This window comes from Sebastes fasciatus, chromosome 14 (assembly GCF_043250625.1).
Source record: "Sebastes fasciatus isolate fSebFas1 chromosome 14, fSebFas1.pri, whole genome shotgun sequence".
In the NCBI taxonomy this organism is placed as follows: Eukaryota; Metazoa; Chordata; class Actinopteri; order Perciformes; family Sebastidae; genus Sebastes; species Sebastes fasciatus.
Genome location: NC_133808.1, coordinates 28,330,610 through 28,342,246, shown reverse-complemented (window position 1 = coordinate 28,342,246; position 11,637 = coordinate 28,330,610). Strand labels below are relative to the sequence as shown.

The window sequence follows — 11,637 nt, the reverse complement described above, 5'->3', positions numbered from 1 at the left end:
AGTCAACAAAAACATTCAGAAAGATTTCCCTCACCACAGACTCAGGCTCCGTCTGCCAGATCTGACTCTGGTGGATTTTATTCATCACACACAAGACCTGCAACAGAACACATTAGTTGTTAAGTCAAAACACTCACATCAAGATTTATCTATTTCAACATTGGAGTTTGGTGGTGTGCCCAAAACTCCCCAAAAACCTCCTGAAACAACACATAACAATGCTGGACGAGGCTGAGGAAGTGGAGTGAGTTAAACTGCGAGCAGCAGGTGGTGCAGGGAGCACTGCGGGGCGGCCCTCCACAGACGGCAGGGAGCTACGAGCAAGCACAAAGGCGTTTATGCTCGACGTGGTTCATTGCAGTAGAAACACCAGGGGGCGTACAAAGAAAATATTCAATGAAGAAGCAACCTGAAGCACACCTGGTGTGTATGAAGTGCTCCAGGGATGACGTATTTTTTATAGGCCAACCAGGAACTTTGCATTGCCCCTCGACAAAAAGCCAATGGGATGACGTTTAGTAGTCTCATTTAACCACTTGTTAGCAACCGCCTTTTTAAAGACACATTTAGGCTTCAAAATTCACGAGTGAGACATTAATTAACGTATTTTATGTCGTAGAACGTGTTACTTTTTTAAAAAATCTCTTCAGCTTGTGTTAACCACAGACCTTATTTCAGTCATCTAACTAAAAACCCATTGACTTCCAGACAAGGGAACAGGAAGTGCTAAGATAATGGCTCATTTCCGGGTTTTAGGATTCATTCCCTCTGACCTCTCTGGCTGCTCTCTCTCCAGCCTGCACCGCCCCCTCCATGTAGCCGCTCCACTCCGTGGCCGTCTCTGTGCCTGCGAAGTACAACCTGTCGACCGGCTCCCTCAGCACCCTGCAGACAGGAGAAGACGGAAAACACGAGACGTTATTGAGTTTCAGCTGATTTATACGGTTTCAAAGTGGCCTTTAATGAAATATACCACCATTACTCTCCACAGACCACTGACAAGTACTGCATATACCAGCCACAAATAAGTTTTATTTATACTGCGTTACTATGTTTTGTGTAAATGAATCTTTCATTTAAAGTTGTAGTTTTTTCTTGCCTGAACAAATGTGATGATGGATCAGCTGATTTAAAATGCTTTAAAACCCTGACTGAATTTCATTGCTATGGGTTTTATTTTTTCATGGGCTGAATTACTGAACGACTCCACAACAGTCAACATTTAAGAACATAAAAACAACTGAATAAGATGAACAAAATATAAATTTTTTAATCATGTTTTTTATTCTTTCCTTAAGAAAAAATGACTACAACAACCTCAACCTTAACAGATAAAATAATATGTATAATAACAGATTGTAGCTGTACATTGAAAAATAAAGTATTCAAAAAGAACGGAGGAGAACATTTTTTAATAATAATAAATATAAATTATAATATAACAGAATAAAATAAAAATATAATACATTAAATTGAAATTATGAATAAATAAATAAATAATGATAATAATAATAATAATAATAATAATAAATAAATATAAATAAATAAATATAAATAAATGAAAATGTATTTTTGACACACTCCAATCTGATGGAAAAACAGATCTTCCAGTTTATCTGAAAACATAAAAATGAGCAAACTTTTCGTTGGACGACGAAGAAATTTAGAGAAAAATTATTGGGGTTTTCTACCTTTACAAGAACAAAAAACAGCATGAATTAAGACTAGTTTAAATATATTGAGTTTCAGGAGTTTCATCTGTGTGTGTGTGTGTGTGTGTGTGTGTGACTTACTTTCCGAACTGGGTAAGGATTCCTGGGGGGAAATAGGCCGTGTAGCAGCCCCCAGAGTACTGCTCTTCACACCAGTTCTTCTCCTCATAGTGCACCGGCTGACAGACACAAGCAGACACATGAAATGGTTTAAACTACTGATGCAGTTCCACAGTAGCAGAGTGACTTTGTGTTAGTCTGCATCCAAACTCACATGCAAAGCCTCGTCTGAGCCCAGCACTCTGGAGTAGATCTCACAGATCTTCTTCAACCTAAACGCAACAAGACAGCAGTTTAGATTAAAACCACCGCTGCAGCCTGTGAGAGTGTATTAACCTGCTGTGTTGTCTCCACCGCCGTGCACCTACCTCTCCTCTTTGGTCAGCTCTGTTAGCTTTCTGCACTTGCGGGCAAGGATGAATCTGGAGGAGAGGGAAAAGAGGATATTATCCACAGGAAAATATGCTACTGTACTAATGAACAAGCAGGTACACATCATGTACACTACATGGCCAGATATGGACACACACTGTTTTTTTTGTTCCACTGAAGGGAAATCTTAATTCTACACCATACAAGGATATTTTAGACAATAGTTTTTCAGATTTTTGTTCTGGAAATGTATGCAAATGAGCTACAAAATACAAAAAATAATTGTCTTGATGTAAATAATCAACAGGGGAAGTTTCATGGTGATGTCTATTAGTTAAATTGTATCACCTGTAGTGTCTGGGTGTAATGTTCAGGTGTCCACATACTTTTGTAGTGCATGGAACACAATGATAATATTATTATTTTTAAATATTATCACCCCATAATTGCAGGTACAGTCCCATCAGGCTTTGTGTCATCCAGTGTCAGGCCAATGGGCGCGCCTTCCTCCTCAATCACCATACTGCCACAGTAACCTGGTGACACACAAGTGTTAAAGTGTAAAAGATAGAACTACTCCAGCATTGCCTCCCTCCGCTTTGCTAACTTCCTGCGTACCCTTTTTCCTCCAGAAGTTCTCTTTGTAGTAGACCATGCACTTGATGACGGAGCCCATGGGGACGCGGGTGATCAGCTGGTTCCTCAGCGGCGGCAGCTCGGGGTTAAAGTGCATCTTCACATTCAGACCGGGAGGCGTGGCCATGATCACGTACTTGGCCTATAAGACAAAGACAGAGAGGAGGAATGCAAATGCAAACAGGACAGCTGCATCACATGGACACATGGCTGCACGTTGCCAAGCAACCAGTAGATGGCGGTACAGAACAATATAGCCAGCTGCACGTTGTGATTCAGACTGCTGGTGGAGGAGTTATATTCTTCTTATGTCACATTATGCAGTGTGTAAATCCTGCATGTGTTATTACACCTATTAATAATAATAATAATAATAATAATATGGCTGCAGTGCTGGAAGAAGTACTCTGATTGTTTGCTTCAGTAAGAGTTATTTCATCTCACACAGGCGCAGGACGTACGTAGGAGTTGGCCGACAACTGAAGTCTTTGCGGTGTGTTCAAATGCAGCTTGTCGGCCAAGACAAAGACGACGTGAGGCAACGCGGCCTTTGTCGCCGCTAGTTCTTTGATGTGTCTGGGCATTTAGTTACTCTCCATCACTGTATATCTGTAGCAGACTGAGCTGTGACATGCTTACTGTGTAGATCTGTTTGTCCAACGTCTCCACCACCACCATGTCTCCGGTCTGGTCGATCCTGAAGACCGGAGACTCCAGCTTCACTCGGTCTCCCAGCTCCCTCGCCATGCACTCGCTGATCTGACTGGAGCCGCCGACGAACTTCCTCTCCTGCAGAGATGGACGGAGAGAACAGGGGTCAGTCGCCATCACCACAACCATAATCACAGAGTGCAGATGCAGCAAGACCGGAGGGGCCTGCTTTAGCTTTTTTATGCTCTACTTGCACGGCAGTCTTATATTATATTGGGTAAAATTGCTTTTATCCACTCTGATCCAGCTCAGAGTACGACTCTGCCAATGGCTAATAAAAACTACATTTAGGAGACAAGCTGATAAGATCTGCTGACTTATCCTGATGTTACCTACCGGTTATCCTCAACCCACCCTCTCTCCTTCACTACATATTTCAACATCTTAAAATAAAAATGTGTTTTCGAAGCTCCGGCCTGCTGAATGATGGAGAGGACCGGTGGGGGGGATGGAGAGAGAGAGTAAGTGCTGCCAAAGCTCCAACACACAAAATTAAATAAACAGTGACCTTTTCCATACGGTTAGTGTCAACGTCTCTCTGCTCTCCCTGATCACAAACACATTGTGTGCATTCAACGGTGGCATTTGGATGAATTTGCCTGCCGGTCGCCAGAAAATTCAAACCTAAATGTGTCCTGGCAGTGAAACAAGGTGAGTCTGTGTTGGTCTCCTTTGATCAAAGACAAGTTTATTTATTAAGTTTCAGAGGAGAGTTGCTCTGAAAGTGAAGAGCACAAAATGTGCCTCCGTATGGGAACGTCTAGCAAACTTGACATGACACCAGAGCTGGCTACGACGTCCTCTGTTTACCGGAACACAATCCCCTTCCTCAGTGGCTATGGCAACGGGGACACTCGGCTTTAGAAAGAACGGCAGCAGAATGTGCTCCCCCAGCTCTCCAAGAAAACAGCAGCTTTTGTCAGGCAGGCTGATAATTATGCTGAGCTGATCGGCAGCAAACTAAGGTAAACTAAGCTATTAGGGCTGATTTAGGAGGCTATGGGATGTCTCACAGATGCTCAACCTCCTGTTGTGCATGAGTGAATGCATCTCTGCTTGACAGGCGTGGACTTGCATCACAGTCTCACGGCAGTTTGTGAAATACACTGACGCTCAGCACGACTTTCAACAAAGTGTTTTTCGTACTTTTTCCTACGCTTGTGCTCCAGCCTCGGTCTGGGTCTCATTTACATGAACGGAGGAAGGGAAATAACTCTGGATTTGGCTATTAGTGCGTTTTACAACTTTAAAAACTTAACTAATTTTTTTAAATAAGGGCTATTTAGGTGTTCGTACTGGGGAGATGATTCACCTCAAAAATATGTATCCGCTGAGTTACAGACATCTTTTTCCCAAAGTAAGTCTATGGGAAAAAGTATTTTTTGGGCCCATTGGCATCACATGACGGACACGGAAGTTGCAGTAACGCCGTCTGGCCACTACGAAAGTTGGGATCGACGACCGGAGCACTTCCTGGGGGCTTGAGTGGAACGCTGCCGGTCAGACTGGGCCAATTTACTAGTTTCAATATTAAGGGGATGGATACGAGCGGCCCCTCCCAATTTGGACTAATCCTAATTTTTGTTGAAATCTGATTGGCGCAGTCATTTTCATTGTGAGCGTGACGAATTGTGACTAGTGCCTGGACGGTGTTGTTTTGATTCAGTGCAGCGATGACTTGCTTATACAAACTGATACAAACTGAGGAGGCAGGTGTTGTTTTAAAGGTTACTTTTTACGGCTTTTATTAGAGCAGCTGGAGAATGACAGGAAAGGGGAGAGAGAGAGAGAGAGAGAGAGAGAGAGATAGAGAGAGAGAGAGAGAGAGAGATAGAGAGAGAGATAGAGAGAGAGAGAGAGAGAGAGAGAGAGAGCGAGAGAGAGAGAGAGAGAGACACGCAGCGAAGGGCCGGGGGTCGAAATAAAACTGGGCCGCTGCCAAGAACTCAGCGACCTCTAGCCCAGCCCGCTCTACCGGGTGAGCTAGAGGTCGCCCCAGGTGTTGTGATGTTAGTGCCTTTTAAACTGGCTGCTTTTGTATGTTGCATGGACTGATCTAAAAGTTGGACCACGTTTGTCTGCAGAATGAGCAGATTCAGAGATGTTGGTAGCTGCAGGCAACCAGGAGACACTAAGCACGGGTAAATAGGTACCTTAAATCCAAACCTACGCCCTTGTACCACAAAAACTGTATTAGTATTAAAATTACTGCCAAAAAAATTCTGATCGCACCCTCTTGCTGCTCACATAACAGGTTTCTCCATCTCCCGGTATAATATGCAGGGATTTCCTAAAAAACAATGTACAGACTGATATAAAAATAATCCCTCTCAATCAAGAATGATTATTTTGTCATTTAGTTTTCTTCAGAAGCTGCGTCACACATTAATCTTTCTATGCACCGTCAAAACCAGATGTGTGGCTGGACTCTGCATACACACACACACACATCTGTGCAGACCTACCTGTCCTCCGTTAGTGGTGGAGAAGATCCTCAGCGTTCCTCCGCACTGCTTCACATACCAGAGGAACCACAGAGCCGACACCTCGTGGGGTTCGGAGGTCACGTTCACGTTGACAAACAGCGTGGCGAAGCGACGAACGGTACTTGAAAAAAGAGAGAGAGAACAGTCGGAAATCAGCAGTTATGTTTGTGTAAATGTTCTTCATATATCTGTAAGATCCTACGCAAGCTTTTGATTCGTAATCTTATTTCTTTTAACCAGTTTGGAGCAACTCTTTATTCACAATGTTGCATGATTTTAATGTTCTTGTCCTACTTTTTTGGAGTTTTTGTGCGTAACATTCAAGACATTTGTTCAAATACGATTTGACTGTTAATCAGGCCATTAAATAGGCGTTATAAGTTGCTATAACCACACTAGATGTGGGTCATTAGGGGCCTACTACGCCTACTACGTTGCAAAAGTGAAAGCAAAACTTAAAAGCAACACATTAAACTGAATGAAATGTCATGTTTTGAACACAAACAAAAATGTTTCTTTTAGGTTTAGGCAACAAAACCACTTAGATCCTAACACCCTGTGTTTTGTTGTCCCATCCATTGGCCCTGACCTCTGACCTGTACGGAGCTTCCTGCTGTCTGTACTACAGCGCCTGACTTCCGCTTCTGCTCCCGTCATAATCACTACGTCGCTAGAGGTCGCTGTAGTCTTAGTTATAGCTTTTTACGGTGATCTACCATGTGAATAGATGATAAAACCTACTATTATCCCACATGTATGGTGCTTATAGTGACCGATAACGCCTATTTAATAGCCTGACACCAGTCTAATCGGCTGTTTAAATACACGTACAGTAAAGTATTAAACTCTCAGTACTGGATAATATGTATTTTCTTACATGTATGACTGAACTGATTGCATAGACATCAAATAACTGGGCTAAGGGGCGTCCCTGTGGTTGAGTAGTTAAGGAACATATTATATAACCATTCTGGCCGGGGGGGGCTTTGTCAAACAGCTCTCTCTCTAAAAGAAATAAATAATAAGGCTAAGTTCAGAGACATAAGAAAAGGCACGATTGGTCTCACTCTTGTTAGGTAGGAAACGTAATAATACAATTCCCTCTTTTCGTTGCTACCTGGTCCAGCAGATCTTCTCAAAGAGCTCCAGCATGGTCATCTTGTCCCACTCATCAGCGTGGGGAGCTCGCCAGGGAGCCTCTCTGGGAATCTGAAACACAGACAGAAGACGAAGAGGAGGACATTTAGCAAAGATGGGACACAAAGAGTGGAGAGTATAAGCAAACAAAGTGGGTGATTTTCGCTTTACCTCCTTTCCCATCTCGTCCATCGTCCTCCACAGGTTGTTGAAGTCCAACAAGACGATGGGGTTCCACATGGGAGGGAAGCAGCCTTTGAACGGGTACGACTTTCCCTGTTGGATACACGTCATCATCATTATTAAAAAAACGTACAGTGTAATCATCAGATGCCTAAATATGGAAACACTGCTTTTTACAAGTAACTTAAAAGTTTCTTTCTTTCTCACACTTTATGCACGTGTCACACTGCAGACACCATTGATATCAGAGTCTGGCTGGTTGTACACTTATCTGATTAGCTTTGGCCTTTTAAGTTAGATATTGGCAGATGTTGGCAGAGTTAACGAAGTTCATTCATGATTACAAGATGTTTGTGAGGCAAGTGACACTCTGAGCAGTTTCCCCAACAGAAGTGCTCGCCATCCAAACGCAGAAAAATGCAATTCTTGAAGAAATCTCCAAATGTCAAAAGTTTTTGACACCAAATCACAGCATGACTTTTCTATGGTGTTCCTCAAGGTCTTGGTGTCTTAATGTGGTATTTTGGGGGGATTATTGATCATTTTTATTAATTCTCAAGTGGTAAAAAAAGGTTAAATTCAGCACCAAATCTGTGTAACACATGATATCAAGCCCAAAATTGCTGCAACAACTTATGAGACATAACATATGAGAAAACCCACATTAGTCGACCTCTAGCTGACCTCCAAGGTGCTTCGAGCAAAATTCAATGAGCTGTGTAGGAAGCAGTGGATAAGCTCAGTTTATTGCCAGTTGTGCAACATTTTACGACTGATGCAAAAATTCAGAGTCATCGAGTCTGATAAGAGTGGCGTCAACCAAACTGTGGTTTGTCTGACTGTTGCTCTATTTCTCAACTACATTATTGATTTACAAATGCAGCGAAATGAGGTTTCAAAAGAGATCAAGGTCTCTGACACGGACATGATCTAACTCTAGCTAAAGATCACTTTGTGTTGCTTTCTAGGACAATATCTGTCCATCTGTGTGTGTGTTGGTATTACCATGCATATTCCCTCTAGCGTAACATCATTGACATTTAGCTTCACGAGTAAAATAGTTCAAAACACCAGCTTCCCCTGAAAGAAACAAAGATCGGCTCTATATAGCACTGCCTTTGTGTGAGCGCTCTCAGCCTCACAGTGGATCTCTATTCTGCTGTAAGCTGCAGAGCCGGAGCGCAGGCCTTCTGGGATCACTCTCATACCGTTGTATTGAGACAATAATGGCCTCTTATTATATACAGAATCTAATTTTGGCTCGGCATGTGATTTGCTGCCATTTTATTGCCGATTCTGTCCAGACAACACCCACATCAAACCACCAAACGCACCTTTTTATTTTCTCTGTAAATTTTATTTGTTCATTTAATTGTCCGACGACGTGACTGCAACATTTCTTCAAAGTTTCCCCGACTGTTATCTAACCTTACAAACACAGCAACTTGCCAATAAACTTCTGGTTTTAATACTGAAAAGTGTCTTTTTATTGGTTAAAGTTAAATATTTTGAAAAGGTATCATAGCTTAACCTCTTAAACTCTGCAGGACTGTCTTAAGTGTGGGTCATCTCTAACTCAAGTTATACTGAAGATATAAAGTAGTGAAATGTGTATAAAAATATATTTTTTATGTCATGGAGCAGCCATAAAAACATGCCTTGTGTTTAAATATTTCACTCAGGTGGAACTCGCAGATGTTGTAAGTTTACCTGAGGGGAAATCAAAGGGAAAGGAGATTTTCAAAGTGCAAAATCAAGAGTTTTAGAGGATAAAGTACAAAACTCAAACATGTCGATTATAAATTCCCAGTCTCCGATGATTCAGCACGTTGCTTTAGCTGACATCACATATCATACAGATGCCAAAAAAAGAAAAGATGAGCAAAGAAACCACTTAAGGATGTGGCTTTCTTTTTGTGTAAAAATAACTCGGGGCAGAGATCTTATCTCTTTGTACTGTCAGCGCTGTGCCACTTTTCTGTGTTTGAAAAATAGAAAAGTAGCTCAGTGTAGTGTTTATTATAGTCATCAAATAATCCATCATGTATATAAACCATATATCAATGCAAAAGGCTTTTTTGTAACTGGAAAAGCCACATTTGTTGAGATACTTATTAGGCTGCTACTAACCCTGCTTTCAGAAGAGCTTTCCACAAATGGAAAAGTTATATCTAATCATAAAGTACTAATAAATAACCCAGATATAAGTATGTTCCTGGTACAGTAAAGCTCTCAGTGTAGTCGGAGCTCAGGTGCACCTCCCTGTGTTTTATCACTTATACTTTCTCCTGAGGTAAACTGTGTTTTATGAGGGTGACAAGTTTTACTGACACTTATCTCTATGTAAGTAGCCGTAGGCAACTGGAATTACCGCCTTGCGGTTGGATGCCTCTGCCAACCAGTCTAGTTGCAGTTGCAGCAGCCGATAGCATTAATCAGTTAAAATTCTTAATGTCGTTTAACGGTTAAATGGTTAATTGTTGATATCCCTAGAACAGACGTGAGGTCACATTGACCTTTGACCACCAAATTCTAATCGGTTCATCCTCGAGTCCAGGTGGACGTTTGTGCCAAATTTGAAGAAATTCCCTCCAGATGTTCCCGAGATATCGCGTTCACGAGAATGGGACGGACGTACGGACAATCCGAAAACATAATGACGCTGGCCACGGCTATCACATGCATGGAGGCATTAAAAAAACAACTTTTTAAACACAGGTAATTAAAATCTCGTAAAATATAATAGAGTCAAGTCAGTGAAGATCGACCGTCAAAGTTTCTGCTTAACTCGTAGTGTGAACAGAGCATCACACCGACGCCGTGAGTCCTGCTGCTCTATGCCACTACTCCAGTTATAATCTGAAACATTATCTGGTAGTAGGCTATTATCATCCAACAACAACAACGACTGACCTTCTGAGCACTGCAAGGTCAAGACTGCACTTCTTTAATCAACAGAAAACTCAAGTCGTGGACACAAGCAGATAAATGTCTCACAACGTACAGTATTGATGCTCAGAACTGTCCGTTGCCGTGTAACAACAGGTCTGTCACCATGGCGACGCTGGCCGAGGGGATACAGAAGGAGGAGGAGGAGGGATGGATAGGGAGAGGAGAGAAAGCACAGCAGCATCTGTTTCCACATCAGTGAGCAGTGAGTCAGCCTCACTCAGAGGACAAACTATAAACCAGATGCTGCATGGAGACACAATACAAGGTGTTTCTGACAGATGGAGGCACAACTGACACTCATCTCCTTCCTTTGGATTCCTTTCCTTTCTCAAAACCATATGTTCTTATTTGAGTTGTAAACAAACATCCATTCCCTATATCTGCTATCTAATACTCTTTCACCACCAAAATTAGCGCGTATATACAGGAAACTGCACCCGATTCGACTGTTATCACTCCATAAAATAGGCGTTATCGGTCGCTATAAGACCCATAGGTGTGGGTCAGAGGGGTCCTACTACAGTACGCCTACTACGTTGTAAAAGTGAAAGCAAAACTTAAAAGCAGCACGTTCTAACATGTTGGAAAACTGAATGAAACGTCACATTTTGAACACAAACAAAAATGTGCAAATTAACAATCAGCTTCCTTCCGTTGTTACCGGATCTCCCAGACCTCTGACCTCCAGATATGTGAATGTAAATGGGTTCTGTGGGTACCCACGAGTCTCCCCTTTACAGACATGCCCACTTTATGATAATCACATGCAGTTTTGGGGCAAGTCATAGTCAAGTCAGCACACTGACAGCTGTTGTTGCCTGTTGGGCTGCAGTTTGCCACGTTATGATTTGAGCATATTTTTTATGCTAAATGCAGTACCTGTGAGGGATTCTGGATCAATATCTGTCATTGTTTTGTGTTGTTCATTGATTACTGATAATAAATATATACATACATTTGCATAAAGCAAGCAAATTTGCCCACTCCCATGTTGATAAGAGTATTAAATACGTGACAAATCTCCCTTTAAGGTACATTTTGAACAGATTTGTGATTAATTTGTGGTTAATTCAATATTTTAGTCGATTGACAGCCCTACTCAACATGCGTAGCCACAAAACATTTTCAGCTCTTTTTCTTCAGCAAATGTTTTTTTGCGAGAGTTGTCAGGTGAAGAGCTGCAGGTGACGGGCGTTTCCTCAGAGTAAACCACTTCATTTGAGCATGCCACTGTTGTTCTGCCAAGAACTCTCTAGGCATTAGTTGCATTCAACGGCAGCTGTCCAAATTATGATTAAGCAGTATTGATATTGCTAATTGATATGAAAACTTAAGTTATGTTTCTTCACCTTTAAAAAAAATAGCTACGTGAAATAACTACAGATAAA

At 41.8% G+C, this 11,637-nt stretch overlaps 1 protein-coding gene across 4 annotated transcripts in view; it reads right to left on the bottom strand.

Annotated features, from left to right (window-relative positions):
- The window catches only part of mao (monoamine oxidase), a 41,676-nt gene that overhangs the window by 4,012 nt on the left and 26,027 nt on the right, over positions 1 to 11,637 (bottom strand). For all 4 annotated transcript variants that reach the window (XR_012596959.1, XR_012596961.1, XR_012596960.1 and 1 more), the window contains exons 4-14: positions 7,286 to 7,390; positions 7,095 to 7,186; positions 5,957 to 6,098; positions 3,420 to 3,569; positions 2,763 to 2,922; positions 2,584 to 2,680; positions 2,141 to 2,194; positions 1,987 to 2,044; positions 1,794 to 1,891; positions 774 to 885; positions 35 to 97 (exon numbers count right to left, since the gene is read on the bottom strand). Coding sequence is in view for 1 of the 4 variants with exons in the window: in XM_074657716.1 (XP_074513817.1) it covers positions 35 to 97; positions 774 to 885; positions 1,794 to 1,891; positions 1,987 to 2,044; positions 2,141 to 2,194; positions 2,584 to 2,680; positions 2,763 to 2,922; positions 3,420 to 3,569; positions 5,957 to 6,098; positions 7,095 to 7,186; positions 7,286 to 7,390 (1,131 nt within the window). In the remaining 3 variants the exon portion in view is untranslated. The remainder of the gene's footprint in view (positions 1 to 34; positions 98 to 773; positions 886 to 1,793; positions 1,892 to 1,986; positions 2,045 to 2,140; positions 2,195 to 2,583; positions 2,681 to 2,762; positions 2,923 to 3,419; positions 3,570 to 5,956; positions 6,099 to 7,094; positions 7,187 to 7,285; positions 7,391 to 11,637) is intronic.